The sequence below is a fragment of the Lagopus leucura genome, unplaced genomic scaffold, assembly GCF_019238085.1.
Source record: "Lagopus leucura isolate 7727_CA_CO unplaced genomic scaffold, USGS_WTPT01 Super-Scaffold_100159, whole genome shotgun sequence".
Taxonomy (NCBI): Eukaryota; Metazoa; Chordata; class Aves; order Galliformes; family Phasianidae; genus Lagopus; species Lagopus leucura.
Genome location: NW_024962335.1, coordinates 36,086,063 through 36,103,951, shown reverse-complemented (window position 1 = coordinate 36,103,951; position 17,889 = coordinate 36,086,063). Strand labels below are relative to the sequence as shown.

The 17,889-nt window shown below is 38.9% G+C and overlaps 1 protein-coding gene across 1 annotated transcript in view; it reads left to right on the top strand.

Annotated features, from left to right (window-relative positions):
* The window catches only part of ANO2 (anoctamin 2), a 160,916-nt gene that overhangs the window by 120,457 nt on the left and 22,570 nt on the right, over positions 1 to 17,889 (top strand). The window contains exons 18-21 of the mRNA XM_042889949.1: positions 1,031 to 1,142; positions 2,457 to 2,514; positions 3,343 to 3,443; positions 13,183 to 13,331. Of these exons, the coding sequence (XP_042745883.1) occupies positions 1,031 to 1,142; positions 2,457 to 2,514; positions 3,343 to 3,443; positions 13,183 to 13,331 (420 nt within the window). The remainder of the gene's footprint in view (positions 1 to 1,030; positions 1,143 to 2,456; positions 2,515 to 3,342; positions 3,444 to 13,182; positions 13,332 to 17,889) is intronic.

Sequence of the window (17,889 nt, the reverse complement as noted above, 5' to 3'; positions counted from 1 at the left end):
GAAATTTGGATGACATAGTCAACATTTTCCTAGAAGCTATGCCATCATAACATCTGTGAAACAATGGGTCATCACCTCAGGTGCAGATTTTTATGACAGCCAAAAATACATAGCTAAAATGACTATATTGAAAAATAGAGTTTTGCAGCTGAGAATCTACTCTATAAAACAGTGTTGTGTTTTTTGTATCTGTTGTAGTTTCTACTGAAATAAATAGGAGGTATTACTTTTGGAGTTCCCTACACACACACATTTTACATATATATGTACATGTACATTAAGTTGAATAACAAGAACTAATTCTTTTTTTTTTTTCTTTAGACTCTAGATAGCTAGTAGAACTGTGTAAATAGAAGTTGTATCTTTATCATGTTTATATATCTTTATCATTTTCTCCTCCCTCCCTCCATTTTATTGCTGTTTTTTACCAATATACACCTTATATTAATAAAATATATTTAATACTATTATATATTTAATCATAAATGTCAGAGTGCTTGAAGGTCTTAGCTAAGATTTCACAGACATGTCCTGAAGCAGAGGAAGCTGATGTGGTCTGCCTAGATTTATCACAGCACAGTTAAAAAGATGAGAAAACAACTGAGGTATTGTCAGATTCAGGCAAGCTATCAGGATTTGTTGGTTTTGATACTACTGTACTGCATAGACAACCTTAAGCAACTTGAAATCAAGTTTATTATGTTGTCATCATTAAAGTTTCTACCAAAGCATCTTTAATTTCCATCTGGAAGATTGGAAAGACTCTCTGGAAATCCAGAGTCAGATGGTGAAGGAGTTAAAGTGCTTTAAAAGAAATTAAAATGATGAAATAAAAAAACAGTGTGAATCTGAAGTTTGTAGTTTAGTATTGTATTTGGGGATATCATGGATGTTTACATATTTACTAACTGATTAATTAATTTCTCTGGTTTGCTGCTTTCTTTTTTTTTTTTAATTTTTTTTTTTCTTTCTTTCTTTCTTTCTTTCTTTTTTTTTTTTTTTTTTTTTTTTTCTTTTTTAACTTCTCCAGAGATGCCAAAAACAGAGAAAACTTTTGAGGAGAGACTGATTTTGAAGGCATTCCTATTGAAGTTTGTGAATTCATATGCACCAATTTTTTATGTTGCCTTTTTTAAAGGAAGGTAGGACAAATGTCTTTTGTGTATTTATATATGGATAGATGGATAGAAAGATGTGCATACAGACATGAACACAGATTTGGATTTGTGTTCAAAAATACAAAGACCCACCTAACTAATTTTGATTTGGGCCACCCTCACCAATTATAACAAAAATTGTCTAAGCCTACCTCTTGAATGAGAGGGCCTGACGTTAAGTGCTACTTTAACTGCTGTTCATTTTCTTCAAAGTAGAGCATTGTTCTGAAATGCAGTTGTTTTAGTTTTCGTACTAAGAATAACCCACAGCTTAGAAACTAATTTCTTTCAGTGTAAAAATGGGGGTCTGTGAATGAATGTTAATTCTCACTTGTGTTCACTTTTCAACTTTTGGAAATTTTTTCATGAACCACTGTGTTCCAGTTTGGTTTAAAATTTTGGATCTATTTTCCCTATTACTTTCTTCACATTTTGCACTATTAACCCAAGTTAAATTACAACATAGTCAACTGGAAGTTGAATATTTTGGCAAATAAACTGATTGACCAAAAAACTAATTCAGCTCTTCTGCTAAATGAAGTGTTACTTCCTATGGGTCTAGGATCATTTTCCTTTGGGATGCAATTATTCACAGCATTTCACATGCTTTTGAATGGGAAACTTAAAATAACTGTTTGCTAAAACTTCAGCAAAAGTATGAAAAGCATCATCTGAATTCTACTTTGTATCAATTTACATTCCTTTTGGGGGCTCTAAAGTTAGTTAATCTATATTGTTCACTAATCCTATGCAGCATCATTCATTTAAAAATCAATGATAAAATTTACCAGAAGATGTAAATATTATAAAACATTAATGAAAAATATTTCTGACTTCTCTCTTTTCTAACCATTTTTTGGTGTCATATGGTCATAATAAAGTCGATTTCATTGTTTCTCCGAATTCAGTGAAAAGAACATTGACCCAATTTAGTCAGAAGAACCTTGATTATTCATAGATGTGTAATAATGTCCTCCTTTCAGGGCATTACTCAGATGCCAAGAGCATGTGATTTAGAATACATATTTCCAGTTTCATCTGTGATCTCCAATCAAGGCAGAGAGAATTTTGTTCTTAGCACAGAAAAATATTCTAGTAGAATTATTTTGTCAATATGTAGTAGGAAAAGTGTATAGGTATAACACTTTGAAAAAAAATTCAAATAATTGAAGTTTTCAGTCTTTTACATTTCATTAATTGAAGCATCCAGTTCTGAAGTGTTTTAGCTATTATGAAATAACAGTTATGTTGCTGAAGTTAACTTTTTATTTCTTTATTTTATATTGTCATCACTTTCAGATTTGTTGGCCGTCCTGGTCATTATGTGTATGTGTTTGATGGTTACCGAATGGAAGAAGTAAGTACACAAGAAACTGAAAAAAGAAATAATTGAAGCAGGTGCATTTACAGTGCTTCAGTGGAATCCAGACAGTGAGGGAAAAATAGAACACTTACTGAGAACTAGTTTATCAATTTGTTAAAACTTCAACATAAATGAATATACCCCCAGTTTTCCCTCTGTCAGTTGTATGTTGTCTTTTTCTGCAGTTTTGACATCCTTCTTAGGTGAGGCTTCACAATTTATCTGTTTTACAGTCACTAAGATGCAAACGTTATATGATGTCATGAAGACCCTTCCAAAGCCTGTGGTCGTACTAGCCTGGGTTCTTATTCCATAAATTACCAGAAACCTAGTGATTTTAATAGCCTAAAACAACGGCCATTTAGTACAAATCCATAAAACTTTCCCCAAACTTTCCTTTAGTACTGCTGTGAGTATCCCCTTGAAAGGCAACAGACATACCCAGGGTTTTATTGCAGAGTTTATGCATAAGCCTTTGAAAGATTGAAGATTTCCTCTTCCCTTGGGTGACATCAGGTTGGAAGAGTATTGGTGATACTGCATTATGGTTATTACATTGATTATACAGTAAATATTTGAAAAGCAAATATGTAGCCCAGGGGCACAATTAACTATTTCACTGCTTTGCGTATTTTCTGTAATGTGGTTTTATGAGTAGAGTTAAAATACCTTGTTAAGGATAGATTGCATTGATGAATGAGTTCTGCACATGTGCAGAAATTTGTGCAGGTTTAGAGGGGGCTCATATGGACTCTCCTAAGTGGATACTTTTAAATTAATTGTCTTATTTCCTTCACACTCTACATTTTTGTTTAATTACAGTGTGCTCCAGGAGGCTGTTTGATGGAACTCTGTATTCAGCTTAGCATCATTATGCTTGGAAAACAATTGATTCAAAACAATCTGTTTGAAATTGGAATCCCGTGCGTATCCCAGCATTATCTGTTTCCACACTTTATTCCTATGACACAGTAAATTACAGGCTTGATCTTTATTCAGCTGAGTGGGTGTTTTACCACTGACTTCAGTGGTTTCTAATTGAATGTGATGATAAATCATATTTCGATTGTGATGGAATGACTATATTTTATGTTGAATGATTGGCTATATTTGCAGTAAATGTCTGAAAGAAAATGATTGAATATACTACATAATTTATCTAAATTCATCTTAGAAACCTGGGAAAACAGAGAAGGCATGATAGATCACTTGTGAGTTTTTAGAGAAGCTTTCATGGTAGCAGCACTGAATACAAATTAGTATAAGGTAGAGGAGAAATGGTCTGGAGAAAAGCAAGTTTCTAAAAGGTATTAAAATATATTACTTGATCTATGACTGTTTTAAAGGTTTACATGTGAAGTCCACACACTTCTAATTTGCCTCTATGTCCCTGTGAATGACAGAGGAGGCAGAGAATATGGGAGATAACACTGTGCTATTCAGCAGCTAACTAAAACATGGTGCTCCCTGCACAGTGTCATGTGCTCCAAACACAATGTGAAATCTCTCTTTGTGTGTCTGCAGTGCCAAGGGGATCTTCAGGTAGGAAAATCCACTGAGAATGTCCTGCTCCTGCCTCTTAAGCGGTTTTGTTTCTGTTAAGTGCATCATCCCTATTGATGGCAGTGCTCTGTGAATTGTATTAGGTGAAGAGTCTGGCTTAGGTACATACCTCAGCCCCAGTGAAGTTAGACTATTTTCATTAGTTTACATAGCTGTTGAATCACATCACTACTTGTCTCGCTCCAATTTATAGGAGGGAGAGGAGTTTCTTTTATTATCTATATACCCGGCGTGAGATTAAGAAGCAACGGTTCAAATGTTGGTCCAACCAGTTTATTACAAATCTTAATCAGGGGAAATGGGGAAGGGGAGAACGGACACTATTATGAATTAGGGTAATGGGGGAAGGGAAGGAGGGCAATAGAAAAGATAGAAAAGAAGAAGCAAGGGGTCTTTATAGGCAGCAAGAGGGAGATAGTCACCACCATGGATCCAGCGTGGTTCATAGTTCAGTCTTTGATCTTCAGTAGCGGTGGGTCGTCAGGCAGAGTTGTCCTGTTGCCAATGACGACCATGGTGATGATGGCCCTTTTTCAATGCTTCAAAGTGGTTGAGTCAGCTGTTTTTGGAGTGACAGCACAAATCCAAAGTGGTCGAATCAGCTCTCCTTTGAGTGACAGCTCAAACCCAAGGTGGTTGAGTCAGTTCTCCTTGCAGTGGCAGCTTCTGGCTCTGGGATCTCAGCAGGAATCTCCTTTGTTCTTATCTTTCTGGCCTTGCCAGCAAATAAGAGGAAGCAGGGAGGCACCAACTTGCATCTTGCCTTCGCAAGATACAATGGTATCATCCCCCAGCCTTCCATACTTAGCTGGAGCGGTTTGGCCACAGGCCAGATCTTCCACCAGTGAACACTGCTGAGCACTCTCTTCCGCTCTTCTACAGAGCAAGCAGCTCTGGGGGAAGGGGCTTGCAAATGTTCCCAAAGCAATATCGATTGTCACACAGTTAGCACCCATCAGTTGCCTCCTTGACAAGTCACTCAGAGTCTTATCACAAGAAAAACCTCAGGAAGCAAGCTTTGAGCCAAAAAAAAAATAAGAAGGATTCTCACACTACTGAAGGCATTGATGATACTAATGAGACACCAAAATGAGTGATGCTTAGAAGGTTATGAACTACTTAAAAAGTGAGCCCTTTACCTCCCCTTTCCTGTCAAGATAGTTTAACAGTAATTTAAATGTAGAGAAAAACTTCCCAAACAAATCAAATATGCATTATGGATGGTTTATTTATTCTTGCATCAAAGTTCACAAGGAACGCCTGTTTTCTGTCTACACCTCATTGAGTTTGCGGTTTATTTTGATAAAAGAGTGGCAAGTTGTTCCCAAAATATCTGACATGTTGAAGGCTTAAAAAATCCTCAGTGTAAACCTGGTGTGATGTTTTTTCCGCAAAAAACTTACTTGACTGGACTTTTCTAATGAGAATTTTATGATGTTAAAAATACTGTATTTATTATCTTTGATTCATGAAAACAGAGGCTGATTCAGTCAAAACAGAATACTATTGTCAAACTGTTTCTCAATTCCAAGACTACATCTGTTAGTGGAAATTTCATCCCATTTTTCTCTGCTTTCTGCTTTCTCACTGCTGACTCCAACTTATAGTGACCTCTTTTTTTAAAAAAAAACTGAGTAGGAGTTTAAAAACAGTCGTGCTTTCATCCTCTCCTTCCCAGCTAAATACTTCATTTCAGTCACCTTGTCATCATGAAATAAACACATCTGGTTTTCCTTTGCTGCTCTGTATTCTCATGCAAATCAAAATCAATATATATCTATATATCTTATCACTGGAATTATTTACAACAGGGGGAGCGCTGTGCTTTACTGAGCAATTGAGCTCATTAAATTAACAATTCATTTCTGCTTGGGTTGGAAGGGACCTTAACAACTTCACCAACTGCCAGATTGAGTCCTAGACCAGGACTGGGGCTGCCCAGGGCCCCATGCAACCTGGACTTAAACACCCCCAGAGATGGGGCATCCACAACCCCTCTGGGCAACCTGTTCCAGCACCTTACCACTCTCTCTGTAAAAAACTTCCCCCTGACACCTAATCTAAGTCTTCCTTCCTTTAATTTAAAACAAATCTCCCTTGTTCTATCACTATCTACCTATGTAAAAAGTTGATTTCCCTCACGTTTATAAACTCCCTTTAAACACTGGAAGGCTGCAGTGAATTCCCCTGCAGCCTTTTCTTTTCCCAGCTAAAGAAGACAAATTCCTTTAGCCTGTCTTTGTAGGAGAGGTGCTCCAGCACCTCTTTGGATCCTCTTTATTGCTCTTCTTGGACCCTCTCCAAAAGTTCCACATCTTTCCTGTTTTGGAGGCCCCAGATGTAGACACAGTACTCCAGCTGGAGCCTCACCAAGGCTGCAAGGGGCATAATTACTTCACTTGCCCTGCAGGCCACTCCTCTTCTGATGGAACCCAGGACAACATTGGCTTTCTGGGCTGCAAGTGCACACTGCTGGCTCATGATATCTTTTTCATCAACCAAGACTCCTAAGTCCTTCTCTGCAGGGCGGCTGAGGATTTTTTCTCCTGGTTTGTATACGTATCTGGTATTACCTAAACCCAGATGCAAAACCTTGCACTTTACTTCATTGAACCTCATTATGTTCACAAGGTCCCTCTGGATGACATCCTTTCCTTCTGCTGTATCAACTACACTACTCAGCTTCATCAGCAAACTTGCCAAGGGTGCGCTCAGTCACTGTCCTGCACTCAAAAACACTCAGAGACACACTTTCAGTATGGATGAGACAGATTTTCAGAGGGCTGGCCACAAAGATGCTAGGCACATATGAATACAGACCAATAGGAACTCCAGACATGCTTATCTGTTGCGCAGACATGGTTTCTAGCATGTCTGTTTGTCATATGTTCTATCTATGCCTGCTTCTGTTAGAAGATGCAACAGGTATGTACATAAACACAAACCATTCTCTAGCCTCTGGCTTCCTTGCCTGCTTTCGTAATACATTCTGTTTTATTCTGCTCTGCTACCTCTTCTGCTTGATCATGAGATTCCTGTCTAACCTCATCTCCTACGTTAGACAATTCTTCATCTACCATTAAGGGTTTTCTGCTTTTGTTTTCTTCCCAAGGTATAGTGTAATAATAGGGTTCTTCTTCCATTTCCCAGTGTCTACTTTCATTCAGGCAGTGCAGTGCAACAAATTGTCCTGTAGCAGAAAGATGGATCACTCTTTTCTATCTCCAGTTTTAGCAGCTGTGATTTTTATCCTTTACTTAGTGTCTGTTCGGAAGTGACTGAGAGACACTTTAAATAAGATGAATTCTTCCATTGCCTCCCTGCATTTTCACTGAGGTCAGAGTGTTAAGTGTTGCAATCAGCATTACACATATGGAAAGGTGGAAGGGACATCATAAATGGTGATTTATTCTTCATAATCTGGAATTGTCCTCTAGGTGTCTATAACATGGAATTATCTCTCTGCTAAACTATATAGTGACCCAGATCAAAAAGGTTTTCTTCTTTATCAAAATCCAAAGATTTCTGAATTTATTGCCAGAAAATCTTCATATTTTACTTGTCATAAAACCCAGAAAAGTTTAATTGATTTGCTGAAGATCACAAAGCCTTACTCCCATTTTCTACCTCTTTCAACTGAAAAAAAAAAAAAAAAAAAAAAAAATACAACTACTCAGACTAAAGACTGAGTTTATTAGCAGCAGCCATTCATTATGCCTCTAGCACATCAAATGCTCAAGCAGTTGGGAACCATCATTTGAGGTGTTCCTTATGGCTTGTCAGTGCTGACTCAAAAGCTATGGAATTAAACTTCACATAGCAGTTCTGTATTGTTCAGGGTCATTGGAACACACACTTGCCTTTTCTCGTTATGTTTCTGTGATAAAGGATAATTAAAAAAGGCTTTTTAAAGTATGTTAACAATAAAAGGAAGACTAGGGAGAATGTGGCTCCCCTACTACCCTACAGGAGGGTGTTCTGGTAACGGGGGATGCTGAGAAGGCGGAGATACTGAATGCCTGCTTTGCTTTTGTCTTCAGAGAAAAAGCTCCCCCTCAGGAATCCCAGGCCCTGGAGGTTAGTGAGAGGGTCCGGGGAATGGAAGACTTCCTTTCAGTCAGGGAAGAGGCAGTCCGAGAGCGCCTAGGCAACACCAATGTTCACAAATCTGTGGGACCCGACGGGATGCATCCATGGATGCTGAGGGAGCTGGCAGAGCTGATTGCTGAACCTCTCTCAATCATCTTTGAGCAGTCTTGGAGAATGGGGGAGGTTCCTGAAGACTGGAGGATAACCAATGTCATTCCGGTCTTCAAAGGAAGATCCAAGTAATTACAGGCCAGTCAACCTCACCTCCGTTTCTGTAAAGGTGATGGAACAGCTTGTGCTGGATGCCATCTCCAGACAACTGGAAGAAAAGGGGGTTATCAGGAGTAGTCAGCATGGGTTCATCAGGGGGAGGTCGTGCTTGACCAACCTGGTAGCCTTCTACAATGTTGTCACTGGCTGAGTGGATGGGGGGAGAGCAATGGATGTAGTTTACCTTGATTTCATCAAGGCATTTGATACTGTCCCCCACGACATCCTTATAACAAAGCTGAGGAAGTGTGGGATAGATGAGTGGAGAGTGAGGTGGGTTGAGAACTGGCTGACTGGCAGAGCACAGAGGGTCATCGTTGGCGGTGCAGAGTCCGGTTGGAGACCTGTAAATAGCGGTGTTCCTCAGGGGTCGGTGCTGGGTTCGGTCTTGCTCAACATCTTCATCAGTGACCTTGATGAAGGGATAATGGCCACCCTCATCAAGTTTGCTGATGATGCGAAGTGGGAGGATTGGCTGACACACCTGAAGGCTGTGCTGCCAATCAGCAAGACCTGAAAGACGTGACTTGCTGGTGTTTTAAACCTTTCCACAATTTCTTTTCCCATTTCTGCATTGAAGAATACCACAACAGTTAGATTAACGTAACAGTGTTAGAATTATTGGAGCTGAAATTCAGAAGTTCTACGGACATTACTATCCAATGGTTCACTCAGATTTGTCACACACCATAATTCTTTTTCTTTTTCCATGCAAATTGTCCTGCTGCAGGTCTGAAGAACCTTAAACTAAAGTACTTTTCTTCTGCTCTGAATTTCTCAACTTGCTGGGGAAAAAAAAATATAAATAAAAATAAGAAGCAAACACACACACGCACAAACACAGAAAAAAAAAGAAAACAAAAAAGCAGAAAACAAAGCAAAAAGGAAAAGAAAACAAAAAAAAACAAAACAAAACAAAAAAGAAAACAAAAAAGAAAAAATAACAAGAAAACAAACAAAAAAAGAAAACAAAAAAACCCCACGAGATAAAATAAAATAAAAAATATATTTTATTACTCTCTGTCCACGACCTTGATGATATACTCTCTAGGAAAAATCCTGGTCCTATTAAAGTCAATCACAAAATTCCTTTTTATTTCAGTGTAACAGCAATTTTGGCCTCTTAATCAACATTAGTCTCTGTCACTAATTTCAGAAAGCTCTTAACTATGATGGATGAGAATGCCAAGAGATAATGAAATCAATTTAAAGCCACACCATAGCTGCCATGTTGTATGTTGCATTTCACCAAAAATTATTCTTAATTAATGGGGTAACTTGCTGCCTTTTTTTTTTTTTTTTTTTTTTTTTTTTTTTTTTTTAACTCAATACTTAACAAACAAAGCTGAAGCTTCCATAGAATTTAGGAATTTTGGGTAGACCAGCAAAGAATGACTTGTAGATGAGGATGTGAAATTTAAGTACTTTGATTCTCTTCTTGCCTTCTTCTTGTATCCTCTGCCCATTAATATGAGAAGTTCTTTCATTATGTGCACATACTGCAGGAATATGAAGAAAACATCACACTCTCAGTGCTCTTTCCCCAGAGCAGCAAACAGGAGAATCTGAGTCACTGAACTTCCTTCTTCTCTAGATAAAGGTGCTCCAGCTACTTAATTTCTATCTAGTTTTCTCACTCTAAAATTTACTAGTTTTCTACAAAAGAAAAAGCATTAACAGAAAGAATAACCTTAAAAGCATTTGATAGAAATATGCATTCATCTGCGGTGTCTGGATTCTGGGGATTTTCTGTCTTTACTTCTTCCCATTTTTTCACCATCACTGTTCGATCCACTTCCATCCACTTTTACCTAGTTTGGAAGATTTCCACTGCTTATTAGGCCATAGTGAGCTACTTTTAAAAAACAATGTGTGTGGACCCTACGGAAAATGTCTTCGTATGTTTTGAGGCAAAAGATTATTGTATTATGTTCCCAGTGCAAATTATCGAGGGAAAAAAGACTATTCACCCACTAAAGTTGAAATGGAAAGTTTTTAAACTATTTATGGAATTTGTGGATTCATTTTGTAAAACTAATATATTGGTTCTTAAACTAAGCCCTATTTGCTAAACAAATCAACCTATATCAATCCCTCATTTTTTTCATTTTTCATTACAAACTGGCTCAGCTTTCTTTGATCTTCCAGGCACCTCTCCTGCCTTGGAAAGACCCCATTTTAAAATTTTAGTTTTCTCTCCAACCAATCTCAACCAATTAAGGGTTTTAGTGGCCCTAGTAAATACAAAAACCGATAGCGTCTACCGAATTTCAGTTTCATCTCCAGCCCTGGGGGCTTCCAGTGCTAACTCTGAGAGATCGGGTTTCCTGGATCTCTGCAGATAAGGACATTCTCTCACTTCTAGTATATTCCTCCCCATCCCACAGGTAACACTGTTTTTAAAACAGTAGTTTGCAAGATCCTTGGGCCCAGGCTCTTCATCTCTGTGAGCATTCTGTTCACGAGCCATGGGGGGCGGTGCTGGGGTTTCTCCTCACACTACTAATTTGTCTTGGCAAACTGCAACCAATCACAACAACCTAAATACACAATAATTGAAATACACTTTATACTGGACAATTGTCCCTCCCCAAATTGCTAGATAATGGAGTCCGCCGGCTCCCTCAAGGCACTATTGTACACTGAATTCCTACAAGGATAACCCATAACCAATATCCCCTAGCAAGATGGGAACTTTACTTTTTTTTTTCTTTTTTTCTTTTTTCTTTTTTTTCCCCACAGATTCCAAGTTTCCACAAATAATTTTAATCATTTCTCCAATCCATCAATTGTTACAATTTTCAACAAATTTCCTCTGCAATTTCCACAACCGACTCCACCATGTCTGGAATGTTTGGAATGTACAAATTGCCTTCACACACTGCTGCAGCTACAAAAGTAAAAAGCAAAGCTTAACAGACTGCAGATCTACCACATACACACAGCACGGAGAGACAAAAAATGAAAAGGTCAGCGCCGTTATAGTAATACTCACATACAAAATTACAATACCAGCAACCATAGTGAAACACATTTATCAATAAATGACCAATAAATGAAGCTTTCCAGTTTCCCTTTGGGGCCTTGAATCTCTCAAGTGCCAACTCACCACATTACTTTTGGGAAGATGTACAGCCTGGGTGATACTTCTCTCAAGCACTCCTCTTAATAGGGACTAGCACCCCATTTCTCTTGAGGGGCTTCTCTCAAGCACTCCCTTACTATGTTACTTCTGGCAAACATGAAACCTGTCCTGCAATACCTGGGATGTCTCCCTATTGGCATGTGAAGTACCTATTCAGGAGTAACCATTTACCTTTCCTCTCCATACATGATACAGATTACTGTCATACTTCATCAGAGGCAGTTAAAAAAAAAGGAGAGTTTTACCATGTTCAAGGGAACCTGCATCCAGACCCAACAGAGCTGGGATTAGTGGGAGCTCCTCAGTAATCACTTGAGTAATCCCATCATCTCTCAGAATATCAGATTTATCAAAACAAGTCTCATGGCCTAAATAGTCAAAGCCCAGTTCATGACACATCTCCTTTAAAAATTCACTAATTTACTCATTCTTTCAGACATTTCCCTCCCTGTAAAATCAATATATATAGGTGTTATAAATAAGAAATATACAAGAGAGTTTGGAAGAGCAGGATATTACACCAAAAATAAAAATAGATAGAGGGCCCTGAACAGGGCTCCTCTCTGGTGGAGCGACCAATGTTTCTTATGGTGCATCACTGTGATATGCTTCTGGGAATAGGATCTTCTGAAGTTCTTCTAATGATGATGAAGTCAGACTACTCCGGCAGAGGTAGGCGACCTATCACACCACTGTTTTTGCTTGGGTCACCCCTGTCTTAGGAAGGTGGGTCAGATCTTTCACCCACCCCTGAATCGGCAGAGTGGTCTTAAGTAAAACTTCAGCCATTTGAGTTATCAGCTCTACTGCCTGTAATGCAGAGTAGGCAGCCAATAGCTGTTTTTCAATCATACTGTACCTTTCTTCTGCTCCTTTGCAGACCAGAAACCTATGGGGGTCCGAACAGACCTCTGGCATTGCCACAGGCTCCAGCCAAAGCCATCCTGAGTGACGTGAACGTCCAACTCGGCTGGGAGGGTAGGAGCAAATACACCCAATGCCTGGGTTTGGTTAACTGCCAGTTTCGCCTGTTGGAAAGTGTCCTGTTCTGTTTTCCCCCAGTCCCATAGCTGGCCCTTTTTTTATTTTTATTTTTTTGAGTCTGTACAGAGATATACATTCAGTCATTTTGACCACAACTATATGGAATTTTCCAAATTTCATGTTGAGAGAAAAGTGCACCTGTGCAACATATGAAGTATGAAGATTTTACATTACCTTCCAGGATTTTTTTTGCCTGTTTTTCCTTCTTGAAGGAGATGTACATTACTAACTACTACTATTATTTAAGACCAAGGTGCTTAAGCTTCAGAAATACGTTTGTTCAATATGTATCTAGAGACAAGTCATTACTATGAAGTACGGGGTTCAACTTTATCATAGCATATTATGGTGTTGTAACTTTCTTCTGATACAGGAACACAGCAACCACTTCATTCAGCATCCTGTTAACTGGCAATAAGCCTTTGTGGCACCAAAGCAACGTGATATTCATTTTATGTTCTAGTACAAAGATTTAGGACAGATCATATTGGGGAAATAAAAAAAAATAAAAATAAAGGAAAAAAGATTTGGCCTTACCTTTTGCTCCTCAGGAAATTAAAGAAGCTTTTCAGGAAGATGAAGGATGAAAGAACTGAACCAAAGGAAATGGACACCAACCAACCAAAGGACCCTCAGCAGTGGGATCTTGACTACAGATTGGAACCTTTCACTGGGCTGACTCCAGAATACATGGAAATGAGTAAGACTTCTGAATTCCCTTTCTGCAACAATAGTTTTTTTCATAGGACCAACAAACATATATTGCATGACTGCCATGACTTTGTATGATAAAAGAAAGAACACCAAAATACTTCTGTAGCTTTTCATGGAAGATAGCAGGGGTATGAGACTACTGAATTACCAACATAGAAGCAATGATAAGTCCTAGCATCTGTTACTACTTCTGTTGTCAAGGAGTCTGGTGTTACCAGCTGGAAGTTCTATCACAGAATGGCTGTGGTTGGAAGGGACCCCCCCAGACCACATAACCCAGCTCCTGTTGACAGCTTGGTCAGCTGGAGCAGGTTTTCCAGGGCCTTGTCCAGCTTGGTTTTCAATGTTTCCAGGAATGTATATTGTACATGTTACCTGGACAACCTGTTCTAGTGTTTGATCACCCTTATACTCGACATGTTTCTGGCCCAGTCTAGACTGGGTCTGTGACTAATGGGGTGGGGAGATCCATGGGAAAAGGAATTGGGAAAATGTAGGAAGATAGGCCTAGAAACAAAACAGTGGTAACAAGCTAAAGGAGAAAATATGTTAATAAATAAGATCTGGAATGGGAGATAACACAATATAATAGGAATTGAAGCTAACAAATCAATTAAATGAGAGAGTCTGTAAAACTGAAGGTCTTTCCCCAGTGCTGAAGGCGAGATGGCAAGGGAGCACACAACACGGTGACAAGCAGAAAATTACAAAAAAGTCTCAAGACTACCAGTAACTTTTATCTTTCCCTCCAAAAGGAGAAAGAACAGTGAAGTCTTCTGGGAGCTGTAGTTCTCATCTTCTGAGACAGGTACACAGAACTGTCAAAAATCCATGGAACTGTAGCATTAACTCTTTAACTTTCAGTGCACTACATGATGTTATGCTGTGGAGTACTGATAACTAAAATCATAAAACCACGACACTACTAAAACAGTCTTTTCCTTATGTTTAACTTGAATTTCCTCTATTTTAGTTTGATCCCGTTATCTTCCTTTCTTTCACTTGGCACCTCTGAGAAGGGCCTAGCACTATCTTTTTCAATGGTCCCACCGAATATTTGAATTCATTGATGAGACCCCCAAGCCTTCTTGTGAAAGAACAGTCCCAGCTATGTAAACTTCTTGTGCATTAAATCCTTTGATCCACCAGTCATTTTAGCACCTCTTTATTGAATTCACTGCAGCATGTCAATGTCTTTCTCTACTGGGGAGCACAGAAAAGGAAACAATATTTCAAGTGTGTTCACAGTTGTGCTGAGGAGAAGGATTCCTTCTCTTGATCACCTAGCAAGGCTCTTCCTAATCATCTCACTCCAATTTATAGGTGGGAGAGGAGGTTCTTTGGGATACACATACATCCAAGGTGAGATTAAGAAACACCAGTTCAAATGTTAGTCTGATGAATCCTATGTTAGTTATTACGAATCCTAGTCATTCAAGCAGATGGGAAAGGGAAGAAGGATGATAGAAAGGATAGGAAATAGAAGCAAGGAGTCTTTGTAGGAAACAAGAGGGAGATAGTCACCACCACAGGTCCAGCATGGTTTGAAGTTCAAGTCATTGATCTTACGAACTCATCTGGTTACCGCAGGGGGATAGGAGAAAAGCCAGGAAGCTTCACAGCAAGCAGGCCCTGGGCTAGGCCAACTCCTTCTCAATAGGGCTGCTTTCTACGAGTTATTTCCCAGTCTGTGCTCATCTCTAGGACTGCCTTGACCCAAGTGCAACACCTTGCACTTTGCCTTATTGAACCTCATTAAGTTCTCGTGGGCTCACTTTTCAAATCTGTCCAGATTCTTCTGAGTGGCTTTCTTTCTATTGTACTGACTAAATTACTCAGCTTGGTGTCATCACCAAACTCGCTGAGGGTACACTCAAGCCTACAGTCTAAATCATTGATAAAGATGTTGAAGATCACCTGTTCCAAGATGGATCCCTGAGGGACACTGCATGTGACCAGCCTCCACCCAGAGGTAGAGCCACTGGCAACAACTCTCTGGCTATGACCATCCAGCCAATTCATTATCCACTGAACAGTCCACCCTTCAAATCTGTATCTTTCCAATTTAGAAGTAAAGATGTGGCGTGGCACTATGTCAGATGCTTGCACAAGTTCCAGTACAGGATGCCACTTGCTCTTCCATAGTCCAATGATGCTGTCACTCCATTATAGAAGGTCACCAGATTTGTGAGGCATGATGTGCCCTTGGTGAAGTCTTTCTGGTTGTCTCAGATCACTTCTCATCTCTCATGTGCCTTAGCATCTCTTCCAGGAGGATCTGCTCCATGATGTCCTCAGGTACAGACATTCACCAGCCTGTACTTTCCCCGGTTCTCCTTTCTCCTTTTCTTAAAAATGGGAGTGATATTTCCCTTTTTGCAGTCACTAGGGACTTCACCAGCCAACCACAACTTTTCAGATGTGATGGAGAGTGACTTGGCAACCACATCAGCCAAATCCACCAGGAAACTTGGGATGCATATCAATTGGCCCCATAGACTTGTACACATTCAGCCTCGTGAGGTGATCACAGACTTGCTCTGCTCTTTTACTGGAAGGGATTTTTTACTCCCTCAACACCCCTTTGGAAGTTCAGGAACTTCTGTTCATTTTTGTGAAAGGACACCCCCTCTGTAAGAAACTTGAACTCTGGCTGTGGATTCTCTTTGCTTTCCCTTATGAAACAATTACCCTTGAGAAGGTGCTACTTTGAGTGATGACGTTTGGAACAATTCCATGATGTGCTTTGCAGTACAAGAACAAAGAAGTTTTTGATATAAGTCTCTCACTTCTGTTTTGTAATGGCCATTTCAAACCTGCTGGGATTTTATTTTATTCTTACTTATAATATTAAGAAACCTGAGCATCTTTGGTTAGCTTTTCTTATCTATCTATCTATCTATCTATCTATCTATCTATCTATTTATTTATTGTCTACTTAAAGTAATAGAAATAATGTTTGTTTTGTTTTTTAAATCTCCCAAATTTTCATGTGGAGAAATGTGGTTCTGCTTTTGTTCTCTGGACTTTTTTTCTATCAAATTGCATTCACAGTACTCCATTTCAACAAAATTACAAGCACCACTCCACTAAAGCAAAAGGCAGTGTGATGGATAGTGGGATCACAAAAGTTGTTGCTTTTGTGATTAATCTGTTAACAGTAAACATTAAGAACAGCAAACATAGAAGAAGAATCAGAAGTTTCCGTCTTAAAGCTAGTCTATGCTCATGTGTCCCAGGAGAATTACCTTCCAGTTCATGCAGCAACATAAGGCAACTTAATGCTGCAGTAGAGAATGCTCAACTTTTTAAATGTTCTGTTGGACTTGGTTGTTTAATATCATTTTAAATTAAATCAGTCACAGGTGATCCCGTTCCTTAGGACTTCCACTTCCAGCTATCCCTAGGCCAGCATACCTCTACCACTTCAGTAGTGACCTACCACCCAAAGCCAAACGAACGTGTCTGCCTATAGAAAGGTTTCCTGTCATTTGCACTATATGTTATCAGCAGGGTGGTAACTTCTCCAGACTGTCAACTTCTCAACTTTCCTCCATGTTCAAAAAAAGACACGTTAGTTTGCTGAGAGCTCTGTCTGCTCCAGAAGGACATACTCAGAGTAGTATGGCCACTTGTCATTTTACTTTTTTAGTCAGAAAAGTGTGTATATTGAGGCTTCAGGCTAGCAGCTTGTAGCACTAGGATGTTTTGTGGCCATGAATAAAGGCTCAATCCATAGCATTAAAACAATAATTAAGTAGAGAGCTAGGGCAAATCCAGGAAAATGATTTCAAAATCTATTTCCAATTCATAAACTGAAGCACAAGTTTTCCTTAAGAATTGTGTTACAATAGGTTGGAACCACTTGACTGAAAGTCAGTAGCTGCAGTGTGGAACAAAGGCACAGGAGAAAATTCAGGACAGACAGTGAAAGGAATGATGGTCTCATGGATTCTGATTATTGCATAAAATTTATTTCAAAATTGTTATTCATGAAATTGAAACATCAAACAGAGCAAGTCCATGGAAGTCAAGAACATGACTTTGATTTAACATACAGCAAGCAAGAAATTGAGACTAAGGCACGTAGCTTTTAAAGTAGAAATCATAAATCTGAAAAACAAATAAGAAGTAAACTGCAAAGTCTGCAAGTAAATTTCCATTGCCTTCACTGGCATTTTACACATGCTAGTAGTGTGGGAGGAAGAGGCCAATGTTTAATGGCAAATAAACTCTGCTTTCCTTGGAGAATGCTCTTGTGGGTCTTTCTTCAGTACTCTGAATCTGACTTCACTCAGCTTACTGTACTGAGCTTCCTTCTTAAACAGACCTTATTAATCAATAGTAGTTTCGATTTGCACTAGTGAAATTTTTGATGATCATTTGTTTTGGTACTATTAACTGATATATATCTTTTTTAGCAGACACTCTTGAGCAGAAACTCTGAATGTTTGAGTGATCTGAAAATTTTGTGCAATGAGTCCTGAAATGTAAATTGCCACTGTTAACGTGTCAGATTTTTAATGAGTACTTTCCATTGCTGA